General features: G+C 40.1%; 1 protein-coding gene across 1 annotated transcript in view; it reads left to right on the top strand.

Annotated features, from left to right (window-relative positions):
• The first annotated feature begins 1293 nt into the window (after window positions 1–1293).
• TGFBR1 (transforming growth factor beta receptor 1) overlaps window positions 1294–16268 on the top strand; it is a 33756-nt gene continuing 18781 nt past the window's right edge. Inside the window, exons 1-4 of the mRNA XM_021553408.3 lie at window positions 1294–1510; window positions 8488–8739; window positions 9131–9373; window positions 15342–15572. Coding sequence (XP_021409083.1) covers window positions 1432–1510; window positions 8488–8739; window positions 9131–9373; window positions 15342–15572 — 805 coding nt within the window. The 5' untranslated portion in view covers window positions 1294–1431. The remainder of the gene's footprint in view (window positions 1511–8487; window positions 8740–9130; window positions 9374–15341; window positions 15573–16268) is intronic.

The following is a 16268-nucleotide window of genomic DNA, read 5'->3' as shown; positions in this document are numbered from 1 at the left end:
ATAAAAGCAGTATTGGCTGAACAACTGCTAGTAAAATGGAGGCAGCAGATCAGTGTGCCGTGACAGTGAATGTGGTCCTGGAGAGTGGGAAGGGTGCTGTCCTGAGCACTGCAAGCTGGGAAGGCACCATTTGGCAAAGACAGGGCACGGGGCTTGCAAGAGCAACTGCAAGTAATGTGGAAGAACACCTGTGTTCTTTGTGACTTGGCCTATGACGGGAGGGTCACACTCCATGCAAAATAAGCAACAAAGGGAGTATAAAGGCATATGCTGAGAGATTCTGAACTGATTCAGGGTCTGGACACAACAGTCAGATATTTGAGCGGGGGGGGCGAGGGGGGGAGGGGGCGGATTCCCAGAGCAATCAGGTAACTGCTGGGAGAATCGTTACCTGATCCCAAGAGGGAAGAAGAGAGCCTCTCCTCCTACTCTGCCACCCATGCAAAGCTAATAAAGTGGTGGATAGAAGTAACAACCTCAGTCACGGTCATTTTCCTCACGAGGTACATCCTAGTTGCCCCAGGATTTAAGATTCAAGGTGTACCTCCGACGGGTATTCGGACTGCACGAGTCTGCGATTCCCAGTTAACTCCTGAAGTTAAGCGCAGGCTGTGCAATAAGCTGGCAGCTACACCTGTCGCCTGGCACCGCTCTTCCCTCGCACGGGGACAAAGCCTGTGAGCTCAGCGCTGAGACTGCCGCTGAGGAGAGGGAAAACCCTCCGCTGCGGGACGGCGGAGCGGCCGCGGGGCTGCCGCGGGAGCGCCGGGCGGTCCCGTGCCGCGGGCAAGGAGCGGGAGCTGCCCCTGCGCTGCGGCCCCGCCGCGACCGCCCGGGGCTCCGCACGCTCCGCCTGCCCACTCGCAGCGCCTCCCAGGAGGAGCAATTCCTCCGCTCCCGCTGCTTTCCTCCTCTCCGGAGGCAACTCGAGGGCTGCCCACAGGCCCCCGCACCTGCCTTCCATCGGAGCCGATGCTCCCGGGACTCCGCGCAGTGCAGCGCTGCCAGCGCTCCCTCCTCGCTGCTGGCAGCGCCTCAGCCGCTAACCCGAGCGCTCTCGCAGCACCCGGACGCAGGGAAACTCCAAGCCCGCTCGAGCCCCTTCGGGAGCGGCATCGAGGGGACAGAGCGGCCGCTCTGCCGTTCTCACCCGCCGGGAGGGGGTGCCACCGCCCCGCCCCGCGCCGCCGCCGCGCAGGTCGCGCCCCGCTCCCGCCGCCTGTTGTTGTCGGGGCTGCCCGCGGCCGCCGCGGGGCGGGGCCGGGGCGCAGCGACCAATCAGGCGGCGCCGCCGCCGCCGCGTCGGCGGCATTCGCGGCCGGAGCGGGCCGGGAGGGCGCACGCAGCGCGGGCGCCGCGCCGGTCCCTGGGCGGGCGGAGCGGGCGCGCGTCGCGAGGCGGATCCCGGCTCCGGGGAGTCGCGGCCAGGACATGGCAGCGGCTACTCGGCGGCGTCCCTGGGCCCTGCTGTGCCTGGCTGCGGCCTCGCTGCTCTGCCCCGCGGTGGGCGGTGAGTGCGCAGGGGGGCGCGGGAGCGGAGAGAGGCGGCGGGCGCGGCGGTGGTGTCCCGGAGCGGCGTGTGGGGGTGCGTGGGGAGATCGGCGGGGGGCGGCGGATCCCCGCCGGTTCCTTTCAACAACATGGCGGAGGGGCCGGCTGGGGCGGAGTCACCTTCCCCCCACCCCCGGTGTCCGAGCCCGGCGGGGACCGCTCGGCCCTTTGTTGGCCGAGAGCGGCGGCGGCTCCGCGGGAGGGGCGGCGGGAAGGGTCCCCTCGGCCCCCGCCGCTACTTCCTCGGCCCGGCTGAGCAGCGCTTCGGGCGATGTCTGCCCGCGTTAACTTTCTATCCTGATGTCCGCCCGGGGGGGTGCGTGTGGCCTTGGCCCGCGAAGGCAGCTGAGGCTCCTGGAGCTGCCGGAGCTCCCCTGTCTATCTGTCCGCCAGCTCCTGGGAGCTCCCGGGCGGGGTGCCCGGCGGCGGCGGGAGCGGCAGCCCCCGGGCCGCCGCAGGGCGCTCGTAGTGGTGCCCGGGAGGAGCGGCGGGGCAGAGACGTGTTGAATGTCCCACGTCGCGGAGGTGACAGGGGGCTGCCCCCGCTGTGCTGCGCGCTGCAGCACCGTGTGCTGCTGTCACGGTGCTGGGGGGACAGGCGAACTTTTGGTCCAGCACGCCCTCGCCTGTGTGCTCGGTGCGGGTCGAGCCGTGTGGAAATGAAATCTTTGGGTGAATGTTGTACAGCGAAACGGTTGTGTTCTCCAGTCTCCTGTACCTGTGCTTTTTTGCGAGAGATTTGATATCAGACTGTGCTGTTGCAGAGCTAGTGCAAGAAACATTGGGAGTGCTTGACAGCATTCATAAATGGAAGATTCGGGTGGTTTTCTTTTTTCGTTTTGTTTTTTTTTTTTTTTTTTTTGAATGTGCAGGTTGTTCTGCGGTTAGCAGTTTGGGACATATGGCCTAATGGATTATATATTGCTTTGGATTTTAAAAAGGAAGTGGAGAAGCACCACAACTTTTTCAGTTACAGCTTTAAGAAGTCCCTCAGTCTGGATCTATACCATGCTGTATATAATTCAATCTAAAATGGTAGTCATGGTGAAAAAAAAGCTACTTAAAGCATCACTTGCTGTATTAACATGTAGTGTTAATCACACATATTCTTACTGAAGGCGATGCAAGATCTCTGATGTGGAAACACTGAAATAAGCTTAAGTTACCCATGGGTTGTTCTTATGTTCTTGAAAAGGTGCGGCAGGCTTTAATAATTTAAAGCTTTCTTATGTAACACATTCAATTTAGTAGTTGAAGGAAATTTTAGTTCAATTTGAGCTTTGAACTTTTTCCCTTTTAATGCCTCCCATCAATCCAACAGTTTTCCCTTAATCTGAAGCATGAAATTAAGGTCTAAAAGCTTTGTGTGAAAACAAGGCAACAGACTTCCATACAAAACCTTATGGGTGGAAGTGATGGTGTGCTACCTTTTGTTTAATAAAAGATAAATCCTCTCTGTTCAATGGAATTGGAAGAAATCCAGGATTCATGATCCATAGCTCATCCAGAGGCCCTGGTATGGGTGAGGCAGGTAATTTGCCTGAACATTATGGTCTAAGTTGATAGAGTAGTTCAAGGTATGATTTGGGTACTGGTACTTCTTACTGTGAGTTGACAGAAGTTGGGCAATTTCTGGTTGCCTCTGCTGGGGCTGTTCTGCAATGTGCTGGTGTTACTGTGTGGATGAGTCATCTTGTGATACGGTTTATATGGAGGTCAGGTATGTAATGAATCCCAGCAGCTAGCTGAACAGCCTTAATTTTTAAGACAGAGTCTGAAAATAAGCTTTCTGGTTTTCACTGTGTACGCCATAGTCTTTAGTCTTCTGAAGTTCTGGGGAGTCACCACTTGAAAATTCTTGAATTCAGACAATTGCTTCTAACTGCAAATAAAGATAACAATCTGATTAATATGGTGGAATAAATTTAAAAGTACAAATAAAGATCCTTCTGTTGTCATAATGCTTGTAAAATTATGATCTGGGCTTTTAAATTTAGCTTTCTTCTGTTAGTTTGGGTTTTTTTTAAAGCTTATTCTTCTACCAGAGAAGAAACAAATTGTTACTGTATTATGCTCTAAGAGGCATGAACATATATCTCTGGGTAGTGTTTTTGATAGATGTCAAGAAAACTAAAAGTGCCATTTGGCTCCTACATTGCGCAGAATATAATATCACTTTTGTGAAGTTGGGATTTTACACAAGATTTTATCGCTATTTACAAGTTGTGGGTACTTCATAGTAATTTATCTGTTTTCTTGAGTGCATCACTTTGTTTGACAAGACCTGCTGTTTGCAAGAAGGAAGATGGATGAAATCTATGTGAAAGTTTTCCTGAAAACTTGATACCCGGTGCTGTTACAACAGTGAAACTTTTAATTATTGCCTTTGTGAGAAGAATGTGTTAGTGGAGGCCATAAAGTATTGTGATTTTAAAAACTGTACCTATGTCCCAGATATTTTAAGATTGAAACCTTTTTGTATCTTGAGCTAAAAGAGTTCAGAGATGAGTCAGGTGTATTGTTTGAGGCGATTGTCTGAATTAGACTCAGAAGCTGACATTTGCACTGTTATGTATTATTCTTTTTTTCCTTTGGCAAGTGTTATTGGACAGGGAAAGAGCTACCAGTGAGCATGAAACCCTTTTGCTCATATCCCTAAAAATGTGGTTTTGTCTCTTGCACATAATAGCCTTGCTCCTTTATTCCCTTGAAACTCTGCATCTTATGGAACCAATAATTGTGATTGCTCTTCTGATGAAGTTCTGCTTTCTGGTGACGTTTTGGCTTCAAAATTTGTAATATTCATGTAGGAACAGTGGTAATGTCTTCAAGAGAAGTGTCTTTTTTAGCAAAATGTTGCTTTTGGGTGCTGTGACTATTTGTCTTTTTTAAATTTGTAAAGCAAAAATATAGTATTAAATAAAGTATTAACAATGTGAAATTGTTAATTGTTTGCAGTAAGATGTGAGTTTGAGGTTTTTTTAGAGCACTTCACAAGTTTTAACTTCTGTACTGCTCCTTGTTAGCATCCTTTGGAAGACAATGTCTCAGCTTAAAATTTCCATCTATAAATTCTTTGGCTGAAGGTGGTGTTCTGTGCTAAACTGTCTGGTTGAAGAAGTGATGCAGGATGTAAACAAATGTTACATAGTGATTCATAGGGTTTTATGTAACTAAAAAAGTTTTTCAGTAATTTTCTTTCTTCAGATAGACAGCATATACAAAAAAACCTGTTTCAGTAGGTAACAGTCTGGTTTTGATTCAGATTTGTAAAAGTTAAGTGGTTAGAGTGTACTTAATTCTCTGTTCACATTTTGTATGTAGTGTTAATATCTCGGCCAGCTAATTTTAAGTCTTGTCAAGCTGCATAATTTCAGGGTTTCATTCATGCAGCCAGCTTGCTTTACTCTCACTGGGGGCTTCCAGACTGCAACATTCATGCAAGAGAGACTTGGTAAAGGAAAGGCAAAACTGTCAAACTCGGAGTTTGAGCAACTACACAAGTAATGGTATTCAACACAAGATGTTAATCTTGTGATATGAGAAATATGCTGTTGATAACTTGTATGATGTGATAATGTCATAACGCACACACCCTCACTTTCACAACAGCATTGTCTCACTGATTCTTTTAGGGTAGTCAGTCTCAAAAAGCAGAAATTAATATGTAGAATGGCAGTGACAAAATGTAATGCACAAGGAACTACATTGCTGTGTTGACCCAATTTCTGCTCTTGGCTACATCCCTGATCGTATGATTTCCAGGGCATTTGTTTATCTGTTTGCATTGTCATTTCCCTAGCCTTGTATCATTTATACAGACATGAACTTTAACTAGTCGATAGTGGACCTTCATGCTAATGGTTCAATCCAAAAAATGTTATAATAATTTTTTTAAAAAATAGTTCTCTGCCAAGGACAGATTGGATTGAGTACTTTTTTACTCTTCTTCAGTAGTTTTTAAAGTGCTTTTCGTGGTAGTAGATTTAAACTGTGTTTACCAAATGCATTGAAATGCATTTTCCCTGAGAGATTCACTGGCTCTAGAAGGTCAGCTTACATCAGAGTTGTCAGTTTCTCATCCCTTTCTGCTATCATTCCATAATAGAAATGTGTGTATTTATTAAAGTGAACTTGGAGATATGACTGATTTCTGTCCGAGTTTTTTAAATTACTGTAACATTTCTTTGATAATAACAGAAACTACTTGGATGAAAAGCAAAAAATTCTATCTCCAAGAGGACAACAGTATGGGATTTTCTTTTATATCAGTTATAAGTGAAAATGCTTCCTTATAGGAATTAAGTAATTTAACTCTAGTTGGTCATTGACACCTCATGCTGATGTTAAATCTCATCTATGATGTGTTCGTGTAGTTGTAGTTTATGTTCTTTACACACAGATAACTGGCGAATGAGATATGGGCAAGGATATTCTGATTCCATATTTTTACCTCTTGGTATGGATTGTTGCTGAAAATGCTGAATTAGTCTACCTTTTACTAAAACATGGAAATTCTATTGTTACTTGCTCGAGTTGGAAGGCATGAAGAGTTGTTAAGTGGCCAGAGTTGGAAGAGGACTGAAGCATTTTTAACGAGCTGTTTTATTTCTTTTTTTAAGAGTGTGTCCACTAGAGAGCAGCAAAAACCTGTATTCCTAGAAGCTTTACTATTCAGCTGACTAGGCATTGTTTAGGCCTCTTATGGGAGGGGGAGAGTAGCTTCAGAAGGGACTAATGATTTATTTATGCCGAGGAAATCATTCCGATATGTGTGGCAGTGAATTGTGTCTTGTCAGGAGATGGTGGAGATGGTGAAGATGGTGGCATCAAACAAGAATGAAAGTGTAAATTTTATCAAATTGCACTAAGTGGGAATTCTATGGCAAAAGAGAAGTGGGAACAAAGTGACTGAGAAAGATAGGGCACAAAATGCTTTATTTAGTCATGACTGGAACAGTGTGTCTGCAGCTTCACAAGACCAGGAAAATTAATAAGTGTAACAAGGGCAACCCAAATGTAATTTTTCACTTCAAGTAACTTGGCCTCTGCACAGTGATTCAATGTAATTATATCTCACTGAATCTCTTGCTCTGGGCATTCCGATGCATGTGCTGTTGTGATGAGCCACAATTACTGTTTAAGTAGGTGAAAGTCACAAGTGAGATAAAGGTGTGCTCACTTTAAAAGTTGAAAGAAATAGTGTGTGTAAATATTTTAGGAAATTTTTAATGGTTTTGATAGACTGAGAAATATTTGTTCAGGCATAAATTACCAAAGGGACAGCAACATGAAAATAAATGTTACATTTTCTTGTAGTTAAACTATAAGTTTAAACTCTAAAGTCTATAATAAGACTTTCCTTACTTCCCTGATGAGGCAGGGAAAGATGTGCAAGAAGTGATGCTGTTAAGCTTTACCTTCCTGAATGCCAGTTCTCATTTCATCTACCTTCTAATTATTTTTTTCAATAATCTTCACAGTAGAAAAAAAAATTCTAACCCATTTGTAGGGTTTTCTTTCTCCCTTTTTCTGACTGGTCTGTGTGCTGGTGAATCTCTCTGGAACAGGATTATCTTTCTATAGTGGGTCCCAAGAATTTGATCAAATCTCTTCAGTAACAGTAGAAGATGATTGGCAGTGATACGGTTTGATTCAAAATCTTGTGGGAAGGGGGTGTTTTAAGAAAATGTTTCTCAGGAATCAAACTTTGAGATTACATACATATGTATTTGAGATCAGATTGCCATTTATTTAAATCCAAGATAACCGGTGACAGAAAGGGGTGTAAAATCCAAGGCAATCCATATGGTTATAGTAAACTCTTTAATTTAGGTGAAATGCCAGATTTCAGATTAGGAGGACCTTTTGATTGCCACCTGTTAATCCTCATTATTTTGGTATGAGTTTTTGTATTTAACCCTGAAAGAGACTATTTTTATGGCTCAGGGCATTTTTTTTTTGTTTTGATCATAAATGTTGAAGATTTTAAATTCGTTTAAGTTCTGTATTTTAATGTTTCTGTGTGCACGTATGCAAGTTCTAGGCCAGTTTCCCCTCCTCACAGTTGAACAAGTGGACTCAAGATATATTGATACTTTCATTGTTGCTCCTGCACTGTTTTCTGCATGGCTTTGGTGCTGTAAATGCAGAAAGGCGTACAGAAAGAAATTAGGAGTAGTAGTCTTCCTTCTTCAAGAACTTCTGCAATGTGAAGAATGAAACCTGATCATCTTAGGATGATTAGCCTGTCATTCCTGCTTCCTTCTCCATGCCCTCTCCTTTACTACTGCAATTTATAGCTTTAGTAAATCACCACCTTGAGTAATGGAAGAAAGCATTTCCCTGTGGTTTTATAAATTATAAGTCTAAACCACATTCTGCTTCTGTGAAAGGATCAGGCAGGGTTTGGTTTTTAATGAGGATTAAGCTGGTATTTGCCCTTTTGGCACAAAATGGAAACCATCAAGTAATGCATAACATACTAATCTTAGGTAACCAGCAGCATCCAATTTGTCACTTATTAAGCTGTACCTGTGGTTATTGTCGATAAAAAAGGCATTATTTGTATTCAGTTTGAAAATAGCAGACTTGCATACAGTGTTGTTTCGAAAGTCTAGAACATTAGTAGGAGGAACTGTAGTGGTGCTTCTTTATCTGGACAACAGCTAGGATTTTAACCTTTGTCTTTTAATACATTATTGTGTAAAGAGAGATGATTTCCGATCTAAATATTACTTTCTTCTGCTCATCTTCCAATTTTATTGTCCCACTAAAAGGCCTTGTAGTACTTTTTTAGTGTTGCTGTTCTGTGTTTATATAAGCAAAACAGCCTCCTAGCATTCTGAATTTGTATTTCTTTAGTCATTCAAATTGCTTCTCAACTCAGAACATGTACCAATACTAACATGAATGTTTTTTTTTTTCTCAATGCAGAATTAGAGTGTTACTGCCAGCTATGTACAAAAGACAACTTTACATGTATGACAGATGGAGTGTGTTTTGCCTCAGTAACTCGAACTGCAGACAAAATAATGCGCAACAGTATGTGCATAGCAGAAATTGATCTGATTCCCCGAGACAGGCCATTTGTTTGTTCCCCCTCCACCAGAGATGGAGTCCATACTGTGTCTCATTGCTGTAACACACCTCTCTGCAATAAAGTAGAACTTCCAATTCCAACACCAGGTAAGGGGGTTAGGATTTTTACTCTTTCGTTTGTTTGATTTTTTTTTTTTTCATTTTTTTCCAACAAAATTCTGTAAGAGTGGAAGTGTAGGTAAATTTGAAGGTTTAAAGTACAACTTAGATTCTGTAAAGAGAATTTCATGATATTTGAACAAGAGTTATATTCTGGATAGGGATGTTAGGGACAGTTTTGAAGACTTAAATGAAAAGTGTAAATGAGCACATAGCTTTTGTTCTTTGTAGTACTTACTTTGATTCTGAAAAAAGTTACTGTGTAAAAGCTTTAACAAATGCATTAAAATAATTTGAGTATTGCTGTGGGGTACTATAAGTTTAGTAGAATAAAAGGAAATCAATGGTTTTTATCATTTTCTTTTATTTTAACTCTCAGGCCCTACTCCAGAAAGATCAGCTTCTAACCTAGGACCTGTGGAACTGGCTGCTGTCATTGCTGGACCTGTCTGCTTTGTCTGCATTTCACTGATGTTGATTCTATACCTTTGTCATAATCGTACTGTAATTCATCATCGTGTGCCAAGTGAAGAAGACCCTTCATTGGATCGTCCCTTTATATCAGAAGGAACCACTTTAAAGGATTTAATTTATGATATGACAACTTCAGGTTCTGGATCAGGTAATGTGACATTTCTAGTAGTAATTACTCTGTGCTTAAGAGCCTTGTAAGACATCTATTTTTTTTAATATCGTCAACTGCTTTAACTTATAATTAACTGGAGATCATACTAGAAAAGAAACTTCCATATACATTCAGTCAATATCAGTAAAGATTGAATGTATGAAAATAAGTGAAAGAAACACTGAATTATTGCTGCCTTTTCTTATCATTCTCAAAGTAGTTTTTATATAAATTTATATAAATTATATAATTCAGGGAATATTGCGGTCATCTATTGTAAACGTTTTGTGTTCTGTAAGGCTGTCATTTACCTTTTTTGTTCTGTGCAATCTATCTAAACAACCATCTTCTGTGGTTTTTAGATAATTTTGTGAAGGATATTTTTTAGCTTTAAATTGAAACTTAATTTATAGATGTAGCTATTGGAGTATGAAGAATATTCTGAGTTACTATTGTAGACAGTTATTTCCTTACAAAAGATATTTTTCAATTGCAAATAGCATTTCTGTATACAGGATGGATTCAATATGCAGACCATGTCTGATGAATGTCTGTGCCTTGATTTTGTGGGTTTTTTGTTTTAATTCTGGCTTGAAGAGGTGTTGCTCTGGGCAGATGAGGCATTAGTATGTTCACTGCATAGAGTTTCAGCTATTGTAACTCCAATTGTTAATTGCTTATAGGATTATGGTGCTCTGTGTCATAGAAATGTAGTTTAATAGGTGTTGTTAGGGGATGATGTGCCAGGTAAATCATTGCATGAATTAATTGATCTTTGGTCTGTGATAGGGAAAGAGATGTCAAATTGTGTACTGCAAGCTTTTAGCAACCTTCTACTACATAAAATTTAAAAAATTAAATACTGAAAGTTATTCCTGCTACTTTCAAACATATGTGTTAAAACATCCATGCTCTTTCAGGATACTTTCTACAAATAAATATGGTGTTTGGTTCTCAACTGCTGTATCTTTTATTTACCCAGAACTGGAAAAAATTCAGGCAACAAAACCCAAGCATCTAGGTTGTTTTTGTTTTCCAAGGATGGTAACTGGTTAAACTGTTTAGAGTCCATTGCTTTGTCAAATAAAATTAATGAAACTTGCTGGACATGTTTAAAATCTAGATCAAAAATTAATTTTAGTCATATCTTCCCTAAAGAAGGTGAGTTTGCACTAGGTGTATAGGTCAGTATGTTTCAGCTGAGAAAGCTTTTGTGTGTCCAATAAGATTTGATACTGATAAGGGTAAGTTGTTCTCTGGTTAGAACTGGAGTTTTAGTAGTTTATGTTTATATAAATTTTCTCACTTACTAACAGGAGTAACTAAGTCAGATAGTGAAAGTGGTTAACAGAACTTCCAATATATTGGGCTAGAGATTGATAAATGCAAGTACTGGACTTAGGTCTCCAGTTATGTTTGCTCTAGGAGGGGTATGCAGTAGTCAGAGATACAGATAATATGGATGAGTCAGAGATTAACATATTCTGGAATTGAAAGAGATTTTATATATATATTATTGTTACACTATTAGAATTGTAACACTTTCTACTTAATGTCTGCAGATCTGGGCTTTTCTTAAGGAAGACTGAAAGCAATTTCTAATTGAAATTCAAACTTAGGTGTTAATTGATCTTTTCATTCATTATCAGGAATTATCCTCCCATTTTTTCTTCTGGCATTCTTACCTGTGGTGATTCCGAACCTCTTTTTTTTTTGTTTGAGAACTCTGGAAGTACTCCTTCAAAATAAGCTCATGAAAAGCAAAGAATACAAGCTAGAAGAAACTTAAAATTCTTCCTCTGGAACACATGGCTAGAAACTACTGACCCTTTCCCTTGCCTATTTGCAAATTACTCATTAAGTAAAAGGAGTGTGCTAGGGAATTGCTAAGCTTTCTCAGCTGAATTCAGGGCACTCAGGCTGGTCTAGACTCCCAGAGCACCTGACCTACTATGGTATTTGAGCATTGACTACTGGTGAATGCATCCAAGGAGCAAAACCAACAAATGTGGTTGAATTTGACTTATCCCTAAGGAAGCCTCTTCACTAATTTGCTTTTATGCTTGAAAGGCTGTAAAGCAAGGCTGAATGTTTCCTTAAAAGGAATCTTTGATTTCAGCTGCAGTGAGTTCCATATTGTTGAGCTGTTTGTAAGACCAGTATTAGCCTTATTTAGTGTTCTCTACTTCACTTGGATTATGACAGTGAAATAGGAGATGCTTCAGGTACTTGCTTTCTGTACTGTTGGCATTGTGTATATTTGTAATGACATGTGTAACTTTGTCTCAAAATTAGTCAATCAATGACTATACAAATTCACAGTGCCCTAGCACTTTATAACTTTTGTGTGTCCTGCAGTATGCCTGCAGCATTTGAATCTCATTTAAATGTGTATTTTAATCCAGACTTTGGGTAAAGGACATTTAAAGTTGAGATGGCTGTATCTTTATGGAATAAACTGGGGGTAGAGAAAAGGGTCTTCAGAAGGAGAAAAGTCACAGCTGCTAGTTAAAACAGTGCTTAACCCTGTCAGAAACTAAAATATCTGAAAGGGGTGGTGTTGGGACAAGAGGTTGCCAAAACACAATGAATATGTATAAAATGAGCAAAATAATCCAGACCCAAGAGGCACAGCTAAGGAAGTGTTTCATTTGGTGACACAAAAGCCATTTCTACTCTTAAATTCCTGCTGAGAGACCAGAAAAGCTCATAGTAGAATAAAAAGTATTCTACCAATTTTGTTGGTTCAGTATTCTCTGATGAGAAGTGTATAAAACAGAGAAATAATCAGAACTCTGAAAATGAGCTTCCTGTTCAGATCAAAAGGGAGTAGGATTCATTTGCTGCAATGATGAATAGTAAGCTGCTATTAATTATTTGTTCTTGACTTAACGTTAGTGTTGCCATTATGTTCTATGACGAGCAAGACCTGAAATAAGGAGATACTCCATGAAAAGAATTAATGAAACATCTAAAATAGATCCTTCTGGCAAAGCTACAGCTTCTAAGAGAAGGATTTCAAAGCCTCTTGGAGCTGAGAATGATTTTCAGATAATGATGTAGATCTCTAAATATCAACTACATATTGTATAGACAGATGGGGACGCCCATCTGTTACTGTCTTAACTCACAAATGACGAAATCACTTAGTTACAAGGGAGTAGGAAGAATTGTCTGTAACAAGGAAAAGTTTTGGAGAGTATTGGTAGGCGACTTCCAGCAGGAACTTAAGCTATTTGGAAATCTAAAGGGTCACAGGAATCAATGCAAAGTTGAATCAGTTGAAATTATTATAAAGCTTCTTAAAAACTATTTTGCAATTCATACAAGCTTGAAGGGAATAAGATTTTTCACAGTTCATGGAATGATGGCTTTTTATTACTCATCAGAGGAGGTCTTCTGTGTAAAGACTTATAAACAAGAACAAAATTCTAGCAGCTGCTTTTGTTGGCTACCTGTAGTGCTCTAGAACTTAATTGCTGAATGATCTAATTTAGTTACAAACTCCTTATGTATTAGAAAGTCACTAAACTAATCAGAGTACACTTAATATTTGGAAAAGAAAATGAACATTATTTTTTTTGTGAACTTTCAGAAGGCTTGAGGATGCCTTATGATATAAGAAAATGATGATGGTTTCAGGAATAAATCAAGATGACCATGGTGTCAAGGATGACCTAAATACAAGGTGTCAGACACTGAGCTGTTGTTGAATTTAATATGGGCTCAAATTTTCTTGTTCTCCCAATTGGCAAACTGGCTATCATTTTTCTTCATGCACAGTTAAAAGAAGGTGTATCCAAGAGCTTGGAGTACAGTCATGCCCAATGTGTATGTGAAAGGCTGAGGCTGTAGATTGCTGTGAGATGCTTTTCGGGCAGTCTGGTTTACAGTACAGCAGTTGCTCAAGTTCCTGGTGATACAGGGCTGTGTTTCTTCTATAGCAAAATGAGGAAATTGCTCAGTTGCAACAGAATCTGTAATGAATTGCTATGAATGCAAGATAAATATGGATTCCAGTCTTCTAGAAGAAGCAGTAGTAAGGGAAAGATTAGTTTCAGACAAACAGAAGCAAGTTGAATCTTGTAAATATTATAAAAATAAATACAGGAGTAAATGGATAGATCACAGCAGGGTTTTTATCCTACAGTGACATGTTAATGTCATGAATGGGAATTTGTAATGTGAAATTGAAATGCTTTCTGTCTAGAACGTTTAGAGGTTTATATATTTTTAGCAGATAGCTGATATCCTTGGACATAGATGTTAAAAAAGGAGAGATGTCTATAAAAGGTGCAGCAAGTTGAGAGCAGTGCATCTGAATGTGGGAATATGCAAACGTTTTTCTGATACAACTGTATGGCCTATCACCCATTTCAGGTACACAGAATCAGCTTCTATTTGATATTTGCTTATAGATTTTGCGGTAGTGCATAAATTCTAAGGAAGAAACTTTCTCTGACCAATCAAGTCAAATTTTATGTTTTCAGGGTTGAATTTGGTCCTGCGGTTGTTTTAGTCTGGCCTCTTCTACATTTCAAAAGTCTGTACATAGGGAATGAAGGTTAGGCTTCACAGAAGAGCCTCTATAGTTTGGGCATGCAGCACAATTCACCTGAGGACTATTAGAGCAAAAGTTTTAACTTTTGCAATAGAAAGTATTACAGCACCTGACAATGATTAAATTGCTGGTATGGTGTGCATTTTTTTTCCTTCCTATCTTTGTGTAGGTATGTTGTCAGTGTAGACCATACAGAAAATTTCTGTAGGTCTAGAATTTTTGAGCTTTTCTTGTACACTGCAATGTTTTAATTTGTTCTTCTCAGACTGAGACACAAGTATGGCAATGCTGCCAACCAGATCAGATGTTCTTCTAGTGCTGCTGTTAGCAAAGACTGTCCAAAGGTGGACAAGAATTAATTATCTGAGCTATTAGTTAGGATTTATTTTCTATAACATAAGGTGTTCTGTCAGATATTGGAGCAGTGATTATAGAATAACAGATTACTTTGTAAAGTGTTTGGTTAAAGTGAAATAATCCTATTCAAAAAGAGCTTATTGTAAGCAGATAACCTGGCTGATGTTTTCATCCTGCAGTGTAGTATCAGTGTGGAATCCAGTGACAAGCCCTGTAGTTCCAACAGGAAAGATTTAAAATAAACAAAAGCCCAGCCTGGTTGAGGGATGCCGGTGCTGCTTGTTGTATAAAATTACTGAAGATGTGATGTGTGTTGAAAGCATGTGAACGTTCCAAAGCTATAAAACCTTGATGAGTGTAAACATTTTTCTCAATTATAATTATAGTGAGATGCACAAGAATGACCTCTAAAGTGGGAAGCTTGCATTACAGGGATGTTTTCCTATTTTACAGTGACTCAGGATTACTAAGATGCTATTGGCACACTTGGGCATGAGTGAGGATTTTCAGTGGTTGGTGTTGCTGATACATGTGCTTACTAACTTAGAAATGGACTATCTAGTGACAAGCCAACTAAATTAATCAGTAGCAAAAGTGCTCTTAAATTGCTTTGCAAAGAGAGTTATGGGCAGATCCTTTTTCCAAAAATAAAGAAAAAACTCATCACTGACAAGCAACCAAAAAAAAAAAAGCCCTAAACCTGGTCCTGACTGTCTCATTATTGGTTTTTTTTTGTATTTAAATAAAACTCTATGGCTCAGAAAGTGACAGCATTCCTAACTGAAAGGAAGTTTGTGTTGTGTTTTTGACAACCATAGAAGTAGTTTGTAGCATAATCTCCATGAGTACTTGTTAGCCAGCTTTTTAAGAGTGAAGGCAGAATCTTACCTATGTGCTTGCTAGCAGTCCTCAACAAGCAGTTAAAATCTTGGAGAGTATGTTCATTCTAAGAGAAATCCCTAACAGAAATAGGATCTCGTATTCAGTATGTGGGATAAGTACTTATTCTGTAGAGTGATATTTAAGGTTAATGTAAAATCTTTTTAGGTTTACCTTTACTTGTGCAAAGAACAATCGCAAGAACTATAGTACTTCAAGAAAGCATTGGTAAGGGTCGCTTTGGAGAAGTCTGGCGGGGGAAGTGGAGAGGAGAAGAAGTTGCTGTGAAGATATTTTCTTCAAGAGAAGAACGATCATGGTTTCGAGAAGCAGAAATTTATCAGACAGTTATGCTACGTCATGAAAACATTCTTGGATTTATAGCTGCAGACAACAAAGGTTGGTGACACTGAATTAATTTTGCTGATTCTGCATCTGATCAGAATTGACAGTGCATGAAGGAAAAAAATGTGAGGATCCATTTAACAGTAACAAAAAATAGTTTTGTTACTGCAGGAGTTCAGGGTTTGACACACTTTTCATAGGTTTTAATGAAGGGAAAAGTACATTGTCTCTTGTTTCAGAAGAATATGCTTTGTTTAAATTTGTTTTAAATGCTTTGGTATCAAAAAGGAGATGTCTTATCCTGTAAGCCTACACATCTGCTGAATACCTGTACCTGTCACTATGTCATAGCCTAATAATATAGATGTGTAGGACTGAAAGAAATCATGTCTCATCCTGTTGTCCTCATATAAAATAGGAAGTAGAAGATTTATTCTTAAGGGTGCGTTATGAGATGTTATTCTTTTAGAAGTCCAATTAGAAAATCTACTGCAAAAATGGGATTAATGATTTGTTTCTAGTAGAAAAAACTCTACCTGCTCCCTGAAGCTCTCCTGATAAGCCTTTAATCATCCAGTTAGAGGAACCATTTTTTCAGCTTTGATTTGCTGTGATTTTGGACAGATTAAAATTTCTTGGATTTTCCTGCAATTCCAGTAAAGAGTCAAGAATCTGACAAAACTTAAGTTTTGAGTTTCTTTTATTAATGAGAGCTAAGATATTAAGATGCTGTTTCATTCCGTTATTTTC

Source organism: Lonchura striata, chromosome 2 (assembly GCF_050655825.1).
Source record: "Lonchura striata isolate lonStrDom1 chromosome 2, ASM5065582v1, whole genome shotgun sequence".
Lineage (NCBI taxonomy): Eukaryota > Metazoa > Chordata > Aves > Passeriformes > Estrildidae > Lonchura > Lonchura striata.
Note: the sequence above shows the minus strand (reverse complement) of the source record. Positions and strands in the feature narration are given on the sequence as shown.